We start from the raw sequence: 11,707 nt of genomic DNA, 5'->3' as shown, positions 1-11,707 counted from the left end.
CCGCAGGAAGACGCTTCCCCATAAACTCCAGCCCTAAATCTGGAAAGCCGATCCTCTTTGACCCGATCCTTACCTCTTAAGAGTTGGGGTATGCTGGAATAAGTCTTGAACAAACTCTGTCAGACCCTGACCAAGGCCCTGTATTGAAAGTCCAACCCCTTCCCTTCACTGCCATTGCTAAACTCAGTCGCTCTCTATGACCTTCATCCCCATCGCCAGGACAAGGCAGTTTCTAAAGACAAACAACCTTATCTGGACAAACAACTCCAGGAGAGAGAAACTGCAAGCTTGCATGTAGCCCTAGCAGGTGCATTCCCCGAACCTCCTATATAAACCCCAAGTACCCCCTTCCCGTTTGGCAGACACCCCTTTCCCATTGCATCTGCCCCTGATGTTTGAAATAAACAGTCCTCTCTGCCAAGGCTAACTGGTCTTTTTTCTGTGCCCCCTCCCCATTCCCTTAAGCTGCCTCAGAAATCTAGCATCAGTATTGTTAGGAATAGGTCCAGGGTCCCAAGGAATTACCACATGATCCCATCAAAACCATTCAGCAAGTCAAAAGCGTTACCCCTGCTGAAGGGGCAAGCACACCCAGCTGGGTCCCCTCGTGTTTTTACTCCTGATAAAGGGTCCTGTGCCTCACTGTTGGTGGTCAGCACCCAGCCTATCATTCTCCCCTGATTGACTGACCAGAGCAACCGAGTAGAGAGGCAGAAAGAGATTTTGAGCAGAGTACCTACAGCCTTGAGTTCAAAAGTGCCGAACTTGAAGGAGTCTCAATTTCTGCCATGCGATCTTTACAAATTTTTAAAGAAAATATGGTCTCATGTAATCCTTTGATAGAAAAAACACAGTACATTTTGTTTACATCTCCCACAGTGTTACCCAATGGCAATGACAAGGCCAGCTCCAGATTACGACTCACCTAGGACACTGTGTAACAAGTCACATGAGTTATAGTGAACCAAAATAAACAAACAAACCAAAGGACAACAATAACAACTGAAACCCCACCAGGACCATGGACAATGGAGAAGCTGGAAAGATTTGAGGGCAGTCTCAAGAATTTTCTACTTGTTGACCGTATCTAAGAAGCATCTGCCCCATCCTTCTAATGTCCCGACAACAACCATGTTCAATGGAGAACCAATGAGTTTATTTGGTTTATTACAGAGCATAGGCCAGGCTGGAAGGTCTGCACCCAGCATAGATAATGGCTTTATAGACAGAAACACTTCCCCACAGTCTTTCCCCAATTGCATACTCTACTCGGGACCCTGAAGACTTGCAGTTTGAACAAAAATGTATACAAATGACTGAGGGGGAGGTTCCCATGACCCTCCTCAGTCCCTCTTTCTATGAGTGAACTTCTAAATTAACAAGTCCATCGGAATGATCTTTGTCAAACAGATACAGCTGAGCTCTTAAAAACGGCAGTGGTTCGGCTCAAAGGATGGGAGGATGGCGCTATTCAACAGGAGTTGGTAACACGGTTCAGTGGGTACCGCCACCAAGCCTGACGACTTGAGTCCAATCTCCAGAACTCATATGGTGGAAGGAGAGAACTGACTCCCACAAGTCCTCTTCTGTCCTCAACACACACACACACACACACACACAGAGAGAGAGAGAGAGAGAGAGAGAGAGAGAGAGAGAGAGGCATGCATGCACACACATACATGCATGTACGCACATACACACACACATGCACATACACACACACACACACACACACACACACACACACACACACACACTTATAAATCATAGCTTTCTCTGGACCTAAAGGCCCTTGGGGACCTCCTAGGTGATCTCAGAGGCTTGGCAGTTTGCCACTCAAGCCAAACAGGACCTAATGGTCTCATAGAACAAACAGGTAGCCTGGTGACCTCAGAACACTCGGGATAGGACACATTGGGGTTTACATGGGTACAGGGAAAGATTGTTCCCATTCTGACACCCAGGATGAGTCTGTTCTCCCTTTAGTTAGCTCAATCATGGAACCTCAGTACTCGGGCCTTCCAGAAGAGCAGTGAGGCCTTCAGCTCCTGAGCCATCTGTGTGGCCCAGGGTTTGAGGTGTTAAATCACACATGCACTTTTGGTTACATTCACACAGCAGCTAATAGTGACAGTCCACAGGCCATACCTCATCAAAACAGAACGTTAATTCTGTGTCACATGTGAAAACCAAGATCAAAGCCCTATCCAATCCCACATTGTCACAGGAAAGGTGCCAAGTCCTCGGTTGTCTCCCTGCTGCCTGCTTCAGTGGTGCACAGGCTCTCCTGCTGCTGCAGACTCCTCTAGAGGATCCCCTCACAGTACCAGCACACTACGGCAATTATAGTAATCCTTGAGGCAAAGCCCTGAAGAACAACAACAAAGCCCCACTAGAACATGAAAAGTTGGGGAGATTTGGGGCTGCACAGTGCTTGTGTGTATTGTAAGGGTGCATTCCACAGAGGACAGAGTATGGATCTGGCTTGACAGGAGGGAAGCCATCTTGAGCCACAGCTGTCTGAGTCACCATAAAATAGGTTTTCTTGCATATTTTCTTAGCAAAGCGTAACACGGAGTCTTGAAAACACGTGTGCTGGATGACTTGGAGGACGTGCCTGGCTTTTGATGAAATCTGAAGATAAACCAGAGACCTTCAGGCATGAGAGCATGCTTTGTCTTAACCCACTCAATGCTTGGCTGCCCAGAGCCCCAGGACCTTCCTCTGCCAGTGAATCTCCAAAATATCTCAGTGTGCAGTCCTATCTCTGTCTGCCTCTCCCTGTTCCTTTCCAACTGCTATGTGAGTTTATGTGCATATGTGTGCAGGTGCATGCACACGTGTGCAGGTGCGTGTGCTGCCTAGGGTATGTGCCTTCTTAATTACTCTCCACTTTAACAAACATTTTAAATTCCATGCTGTTGTTGTTTTGAGACATTTCACTATACTGCCCTGGAGGACCTGGAACTCTATGTAGACTTGCAGAAATCTATCTGCCTCTGCCTCCCAAGTGCTGGGATTAAAGGTGTGTGCCACCACACTTGGCTTAAATATGTTTTAAGTTTGTGTGTGTGTGTGTGTGTGTGTGTGTGTGTGTGTACCACATGTGTGTCCAGATCAGAGAGAAACTTTTAGGAATAAATTTTTTTCTCTGTGGATCCCTGGGATTGAATTTAGGTTGCCAGGCTTTGGTGGCAAGCACCTTTTCCCACTGAACCCTCTCACTGGCCCAATACCTTATTTTTCTTAAAGAAAAGACTTTGCACCAAACACACTGACTGGCATAGCCAGCTGAATACCAAGTCCCATGAGTCCTCTGGTTTCCATCTCCTAGTACTGGGGTCACAAGCATGCACCATCATGCCCAACTTTTATTACAGTTGCTGGGGAACCAAACTCAAGTTCTCATGCTTGCATAGCAAGCACTTTACTGACTGATCCAGCTATACAGACGCCATCTCTGTCTTTGGTCCTGAGCACCTATGGCCAGGGATCATTCCAGAATGGGCGGTGTGCAAGGCTCTCTGGTTTCATCTCCCAGATGAAGAGGAGGAGCCTCCCACACTGACAGCTCTGTTTGAGCTCATTTCTCTGATTCTCGTGAAAAGGTGACACACCCACCCACTTCTAGGGAACTGGCGGGAGCCAGCCTCAGAGGACAGGAGGGAATTTAGGGGCCAGGAGGAGCTCAAGACAACAAGCGTGGGCTGAGCAAGCTGGAGACAGCCACTGTCAGCAGGCGATCGGCAGGTGAGAAGGTTAGTCTGCCCCTCTACCTGCTCCCTCAAGCAAGGAGTACCCCTTCTCTTACCCTCTGCATCACCTACTCTGCCTGGCTCTCAGGAGGGTGCTGATGGCTCTGAGGATGTCCTCTGAAAGGGACCTCGTGGGGAAGGCAGTTAAGGGAGTCTTGGAAGCTGAGGCTTGGGCTTGGAACTCCCAGCCCTGGGTCCATTGGAGAACAAGGATGAGGAAGATGCCCCAACCCATCTACAGCAACCCCTTTCAGATGGAGCCTTGCCTCCACCAGCCAGAATCTATACAGGAGTAGACATCTGGATTAACACCCTTGGGGGCTCACAGAGGGGAAGTGTCTTGCCTCTGTCACCACTATTATGTGTAAAGGTCTAGTCCTTAATTTCAAGGTCCTGAGGACCTGCGCTCTGACCCTGACAGCTGGGCTGGTAGGTTGAGCCACCACCCTCCGGAGGTGCCAGGAAGGATGCTTGGTGATGAGATGGTAGGTGATACATATTAGGACACTGCAGAAGGTTTGGTCCTGTGAGAGGAAGCAGGGTCTGATGGAGGCTGGGACTCAGGGAGTGCAGAGATAGCTAGGGTACTCTTCTGGGTAGGGGACACAGCCCAGGCCAGGAGTGACGGTCAGACGTAAAGTATACAGAGTGTTCTCTGTAACTGTCTTCCATCTCTTTCCATCTCTGACTATGTCTTCCAGTGTCTGTCTCTATCTCTTTACCTCTGCTTCTATTCTGTCTCTCTCTCTGTCTCTCTGTCTGTGTCTGTCTCTCTCTGTCTCCCTCTCTCTCTCTTTCTTTCTCTGGTATCCTCTCTTCTCCCCTCCTTTATCCCCCACCATCTATCCTTTCCTATTGCTGTTCCTCCCTGGCAGTCCCTGTCCCCAGAGCCTGTGCCCTCATACCTGGTACCTGCCTGGACCTTGGACAAGGTTCATCATGGGCCCTGTGGAAAGAGGTGCTGCTCTGAATACACCTCCATGAGGGACCAGGAACTCTTCTGCTTGCTCCCCAAGAAGACCTGGGGCTCTGAGATCCATCATCAAAGTCCCAGATTCTGATATGAAGTGTCAGAGTTAGACACAGTCCCTCAGAACCCTGGGGGTTAATGTCCTGCTCCAGAAGGACTGTGTGGGGGAAAAAATCCTCTGAAGGACAGAATGGAGTGTCCTGGGGTCACACCAGGCACTATCAGAGGCTCTGAGGTGGGTGTGATCAGAGCCCTCACACCAGTACCACAATTAAAAAAGAAAAGGGAGTCTCTCCACCTGTGGCCCCTTTGCCTGAATGTAGTGGGCTTCTGCATGGGGGTACCACACTCGGGAAGGGTTGCCTAACCAGGATGAGGGCAGAGAACGCTGCCTCCAGGCATAGCAGCTGTTAGGGGGTGGCCTGGCCAAAATTACATGCAGCCAGGAAGGGGCTTGAGACAACTCGAACTCTGGAAGCGGCAGCCTCATGATCTCTTGCCTTCCACACTTGGGGCACAGCAGCTGGGTAGTGAACACTGTCACCCTTTGCAGGAGCCTCCCAGAGCACCGACAGAAGACAGCCAGGATGTTCTCCATATTCAACATCTGGGGCACGTTCAACAGAGTGCTCTTCTTCCTTAGCCTCACAGTCAGCCTCGCAGGGCTGGTGGGCAACGCTCTGTTGCTCTGGCACCTCGGTCTGCACATCAAGAAGGGCCCCTTCAACACCTACCTGCTGCACCTGGCTGCTGCCGATTTCCTCTTCCTCTCCTGCCAAGTTGGCTTCTCTATTGCCAAGATGGTGTCCGGCTATGAGGACACACTCTACTTCTCCATCACCTTCCTGTGGTTTGCCGTGGGGCTCTGGCTGCTGGCTGCCTTCAGTGTGGACTGCTGCCTCACCTACATGCTCCCCTCCTTTTGCAGCTCCAACTGCCGCCCCAGATACACTTCAGTTGTCCTCTGCCTCGTGATCTGGGCCCTGACCATGCCAGCTGTGCTGCTGCCAGCCAACGCCTGTGGCCTGCTGTACAACGGAATGAGTCTGCTGGCCTGCCTCAAGTACCACTGGGTCAGCGTCGTCTGGCTAGCGGTGCTGTCTGGCATGGCATGTGGGGCAAGTACGTTTCTCTTAATCTTTGGGAACTGCTGCTCTTCACAGCCACCCACCAAGTTCTGCAAATTGGCGCAGTGCTCCGGGATCCTTCTGTTCTTCTGTCGCCTGCCCCTGGTTGTCTACTGGTGCCTGCGGCCAGTCATTAAATTCCTGCTCCCCTTCTTCTTCCCACTGGCCACCCTCCTGGCCTGCATTGACAGCAGTGCAAAGCCCCTCTTGTACTACCTGAAGGGCAGGCAGCTCAGGAAGGACCCGCTGCAGGTAGCCCTAAACAGGGCTCTCGGGGAAGAGCCCCAGTCAAGTCTTGGGGGCCTATCCCTGCCCATGAGCCGAGTGTAGAGAGTGGCCATCATGTGCCCACCTACCCTGACCTCATAGCTGTCAGGGGATCCTAGTCTTGCTCAAATCCTTGCCATGGCCAAGCTCTGGTCCTGGGGACTTTGTGGCTTCTTCTTGTAAGCAAGGGAGAAGGGAAAGGGGCCAGACTGCATATTGAACACTCACGGGTGACAGCAAGGAGGACAAGAACAGAGAGAGCATGAAGGAGGATCCCAGAACTACAGTGAGGGCATGTGTCCTACGTCTGTCTACCCTACACCATCCTACCTGAGAAAACTGCCCCTCAACCTCAGTAGATCAGGAGCTTTGCTTCCTCCTGCCGTACGTAGATGGGTCAGGTGACTGGAACAGCATCAGCATCAGCTTCCAGGGAGCACTCTCTGCTCTTGGGGACACTGAGGCCTTATGTTGGATACATCCACTAGAGAGCCTCATCTAAACTCTTCTTTCTCTCTCCCTCACCCCAACATTTCCCACAAAACCCCACTATTCAGGTGATGATGGCTGCCTCCCCAATTATCCAGCCTGGTGTTACTACTCACAGTGGCCACAAGGTGGTGCTGTTTCATCACAAAATAGACCCAGTCTGTCTTATGCCCAGGGCCACCCCAAGTTCTTGCTTCCTGGACACATGTGCTTCTCGGGTGTCCCCAAGGGCCTCACAGTGCCAGCAGGGGGCCCTGGCTCCTATACAGACCCCATCCCATTCCCAGTTCTGGGCTCCTCTAGGACTGTGCTCACTCATGTTTTTTCTGCAGACTCCACCCTGACATACCAGCCAGCTTAACCTACAGTTAAGAGAAAAGAAAGCTAAGCTCCCAAAGTACACTTTACTTTGTACAGGTTATGATGTTTCTTTAATAATTAAAATTAAAAAACAGAAAATAACCTACCTCCATTGTCCTTCTTAAATCAGTCAAGTCTTGGCTCTGGAGAGACATCTCAGCAGTTAAGAGCACTGGCTGTATCTCCAGAGGACCTGGGTTCAGTTCCCAAGACCCACATGGTGGCTCACAGCTATCTGTTCTGGGGGATCTGGTGTCCTCTTCTGGTCTCTATAGGCATTTCACGCACAGAGTGCAGAGGCATAACACCCAGACATGTAACATAAACATGTAAAGAAGAACATTCCAAGCTTACCAAAAACACGAGGATGATAAGCCACCAACATGCTGTCCAGCCACATGGAAACCTCTGGCACGAAAAATATTCCAGTCATGAATCTTTCTGATAGACACCCTTGAAAAATTCCTCCGTTTTGTGTGTATATTTGTATAGATGCCCACATGGATCTGCGTGTTAGGTGCACACACATGTGCATAGAGGCCAGGGGCCAACCTCAAATTGTTGTCCCTCAGGGGCTATTCACATTTGGGGGGGACAGAGTCTGTCACTATGTCCTGCAGCTTGCTGATGAAGCTTGAGATGGAGCCCTCCGGACTGGAGGGAGTCTGGAGACATGAGGCCCTGAGACTAAAGGCCAGCATGGGTTCAGGAGGGGTAGGTGGAGGACCCAGTGGAGGACACTGCTTTGGGGAGGCAGGGTGAGGAAGAGCTGCCTATTCACCCTAGACTCCAAGGAACAGAGTCCTGGAAAGCTTGCCCCTGGGATAAGGGAAGAGAGCAAACCTGAAGTCAGCTGCTTCCTTCTTGCCCAAGGACACAGATCCTGGGCCCTGTAGGGCTGTCCATCTGTGTGCCAGAGGTGACAGGTGAACATCTGAGCAGCTGACAGCCCTGGGGAATATGATAAGTGGCTTGGTCTAGACAGATGTGGGGCACAGGGCTGGTGCTTTCCAGGCCACTGCTGGGTATGAGGATGCCAGCAAAGCCCAGAGGCAGCAGCCACGTCTATCCTAGCCATAGTGGGGCTCACGTATAGTGCCAAGGCTGCCCTTGGGCTGGTTTAAGTTGAAACAGATGTAAGACAGACCTAACTCTTCTGGCACCTCTGTAGCTGGATGACCTCTAGAGTGTCACCTGGCAGCTCTCAGCCAGATCTGTAGATGAGGCAGAAGTTGGCCAGGACAGCTGAGCCAGGCTTTAGCAGCAGGTAGCCTGCCCTAACCTTCGAGACCAAAACCATCACCTCTCATGCCAGGTAGAGATGACCTATGTACCCTGCTCTACCTAACCTGGCACCTCCACTTTGTTGCTTGCCTTTATCCCTGCCTAGGGTGCTGTCTGTTTGGCTCTGTGATGCTGTGGCTTCTGGTGTCAGGAATCTGTTCTCAGCTCTTTTGCCTGTCTGGATTCCCCCAACTCCACACATAAACACACACACTGCCACAGGAAGCCTGATGTGGGGTTCCTTCCTCTATAGCTAGTGTGTTTGCCTGCTAGATTCTGCATCTTTCACTAACAGGGTGCTCCTGAGGGCTCAGAGCCAGCAAGCAGCAGTCATACTGTCCCTGGATGGGGAGGAGGAGCCAGGAAGCACACATCCAGTGGATGGATGGATGGATGGATGGATGGATAGATGGATGGGTGGATGGATGGGTGGGTGTGTTGGTGAGTGGATGGATGGGTAGATGGGTGGGCAGGTAGATGGATGGATGGGTAGGTGGGTGGATGGGTGGGTGGATGGATGGGTGGATGGATGGGCGGGCGGATGGATGGATGAAAGGGTGAATGAGTGGATGGGTGGATGGATGGAAGAGTGGATGGATGGATGGATAGATGGATGGTACGTGGGTGAATAAGTAGATTGGATGGATAGATGGATGGATAGATGGATGGGTGGTTGGTTGGATGGATCGATGGATGGATGGGTGGAAGGATGGGTGGATAGATGGGTTGGTGGGTAGTCAGTGGAGAATAAAGTCAAATGAACAGACGATAGGACTGATGGAAGTGAATTGTGCTGGCCATGGGATCTGGGAGCTTCCCAGTCAGCTCAACTGACACAAATTGAAGAAAGAACTCAGGTTTGCTCTCTGTGGATCTAAATTCCCAGGCCTCCCTGATTCCAGCAACTCCATACTTGGGCTTGGGGTGTGGTGCTGGGGGTGTAGACCCGCCACCACGGCTCCTGTCCCGAGGAGTTTCTTCCTCTATTACTCTCCAACTTCTTCCTTTCTGTTTTCTTTTTAAATATTTATTTATTTATTTATTTATTCAATGTATATGAATGAATTCACTGTACCTGTCTTCAGACACACCAGAAGAGGGCACTGGATCTCATTACAGATGGTTGTGAGCCACCATGTGGTTGCTGGGATTTGAACTCAGGACCTCTGGAAGAGCAGTCAGGGCTCCTAACAGCTGAACCATCTCTCCAGCCCCTCCATCTTATTTCTTAACCCTGGAGCTCACTGGTTTGGCTGAAGTAGCTGGCCAGTGAGCTTCAGGGATCCTTCTGTCTCGCTCACCCAGTGCTTGGATTGCAGCACCAGCACACTGGGCTTCTTAGGTGGGTGCTGAGGATCTGAACAAGTTGCTTGTGTAACGAGCACTTTACTGTCAGAGTCATCTTTTCAGCCCAAACCTAACATCTCAACAGTGGTGTTCTCTGACTTACGAATGTGGTCTAGTCCTCTGCCTCCCTGTAACTCCTGTTTCTATAGGCTACCCTTTGTGATAGGTGTCATGGCACATGTCTTGTAAATTCTCTTGGTACCATCAACATGGTCTCTTCATCTTTGCTTTCCAGTTGCTAACAATGACTTGATTTTGTCTGTCGACCTAACATGTATCCTTTCCATTCATTTCTGAGGTTGGCGAATACTCATCTCTGCCCCTCCCACATGGCCTTTCGTGATAGTCTGATTCATCATGTAGCCAAAGCTTTCTTTAGGATGGAGCCACAACGATGGGCACAGCTGTCTTATCCTAGACTTACAGGGAAAATGCTTTTCCCTCACCACTAAACACAACTCAGGAGCCTAGCCGTTAGGAGCACTCGCTGTCTTCTAGAGGACCAGGACTTGGTTCCCAACACATACATGGCAGCTCCCAGTTGCCTGGAACTCATCTCTCCAGCTCATTTCTAAATTTTCAGGGGGATCTGGCCCCCTTCTGCCATACGTGAGTACTGCATGCCTGTGGTGCTTGTACACACTTGCAAGCAAGCACTCATATTCACATATATATTAAAAATGAGTATTAGAAACTGATCGGCTGCAGGCATCTTGTTTGTTTGTCCATGCCCATCACCTTGGTAAGCATCATGCACTCCCAGTTTTCCAAAAGAGTTTCAAACACACACGCATACGGGATGCTCCTAACCGGCTCTTCCCTTCCTCTGTTAAGATGATCACATAGCATTTCCCCTTTGTCTGTTAATAGGGGTGGTTCACATTGACTTTTCAAAAATACTTTTTATTGGGGCTGAAGAGACGGCTCAGTGGTTAAGAGCACTGACTGTTCTTCCAGAGATTCTGCGTTCAATCCCCAGCAACCACAGCAACTTTACACAGGGTGGCTCACAAACATCTGCAATGGGATCTGATGCCCTCTTCTGGTATATCTGTGGATAGCTACAACTCTCTCTCTCTCTCTCTCTCTCTCTCTCTCTCTCTCTCTCTCTCTTTAAAAATATTTTTATTATTTTTAATTATGTGTATGATGTGGGTGTGTACACATGAGAATGCAGCTTCTCACAGAGGTACAAAGGGAAAGTCAGATCCCCTGGAGCTGAAGTTCCAAGTTGTTGTGAGTCCCTAATATGGGTGCTGAGAACCAAACTCTGACCCTCTTCAAGACAGGAACATACTCTTATAACTGCTGAATCACTGTACTGCTGGGGACCAAACTCGGGTCTTTGCTCATACCAGGTGAGCACTCTACCACCAAGTCCTGCCCCAGCCTGACACTGATTTGGAGTTGCTTGGGTAACCCACCTGACCATGCTATATTATCTGATGCACAGGTTGAACCTGTGGCTAGTGCTCTGATTAAGGATGTTTCCTGTATGTTCACAAGGGAGGCTGGCACCTGTCCACTGTTGTGTGAGCTGTTTCTGGGGAGTCATGAACAAACATCTACTCCCCTCAGACAGTGCATCGGTAGACTAACGCTTTCCTCAAGTCCAGCCTGATGAACCAGTGAGCCTATTGGGGTTATTTCCAGGAGTGTGGGCTACCGCCACCCAACAGCTACATCACTGAAAAGTCCCTCCACACCATAAGTGATTACTGCCCCAGAGTGACATAGATGGATTCCCTCAACTTCATTAACCTCCTCCTCTATATCCTCACACCTGTGGAGACCACATGCTGCTGGGACAGAACGTCCTACAGCCGAGAGAGATGCAGGTAGGTGGCTGGAATCTCAGGGAAGCATCTATGGCCATCGGCGCTCACCCCTCCCTCTCTGGGAGTGTCTACAGGCTGCATCTTGAGTCTCTTGTAGGTCACCATGGCTGCTCTGATGAAGACGTAATGATGTAATGGCTACTATGATCCGAGGTCAGTACTCCAGGACCCTTCTTTCCTTGTGACGTCCTGGGAGAGGTTTGAGTGTCTGCATTGGTCTTTGTCCCTTCAGTGTGAATTTGTATAAAACATGTTTCACCAGGGAAGCTC

General features: G+C 50.2%; 1 protein-coding gene across 1 annotated transcript; it reads left to right on the top strand.

Moving 5' to 3' along the window:
* The first annotated feature begins 3,682 nt into the window (after positions 1-3,682).
* Positions 3,683-6,182, top strand: Mrgprg (MAS related GPR family member G). The gene is made up of 2 exons (XM_034488515.2): positions 3,683-3,758; positions 5,279-6,182. Exon 2 carries the CDS (start codon positions 5,313-5,315, stop codon positions 6,180-6,182), a length of 870 nt encoding a protein of 289 aa, XP_034344406.2. The 5' UTR covers positions 3,683-3,758; positions 5,279-5,312.
* Positions 6,183-11,707: the final 5,525 nt, after the last annotated feature.

This window comes from Arvicanthis niloticus, chromosome 1 (assembly GCF_011762505.2).
Source record: "Arvicanthis niloticus isolate mArvNil1 chromosome 1, mArvNil1.pat.X, whole genome shotgun sequence".
Classification (NCBI taxonomy): domain Eukaryota; kingdom Metazoa; phylum Chordata; class Mammalia; order Rodentia; family Muridae; genus Arvicanthis; species Arvicanthis niloticus.
The sequence above is the reverse complement of the archived record's forward strand: the minus strand, read 5'-3'. Positions and strand labels throughout refer to the sequence as shown.

Coding starts and splice junctions, on each gene's coding strand:
- Mrgprg (XM_034488515.2), top strand. CDS start 5,313: ATGTTCTCCATATTCAACATCTGGGGCACGTTCAACAGAGTGCTCTTC.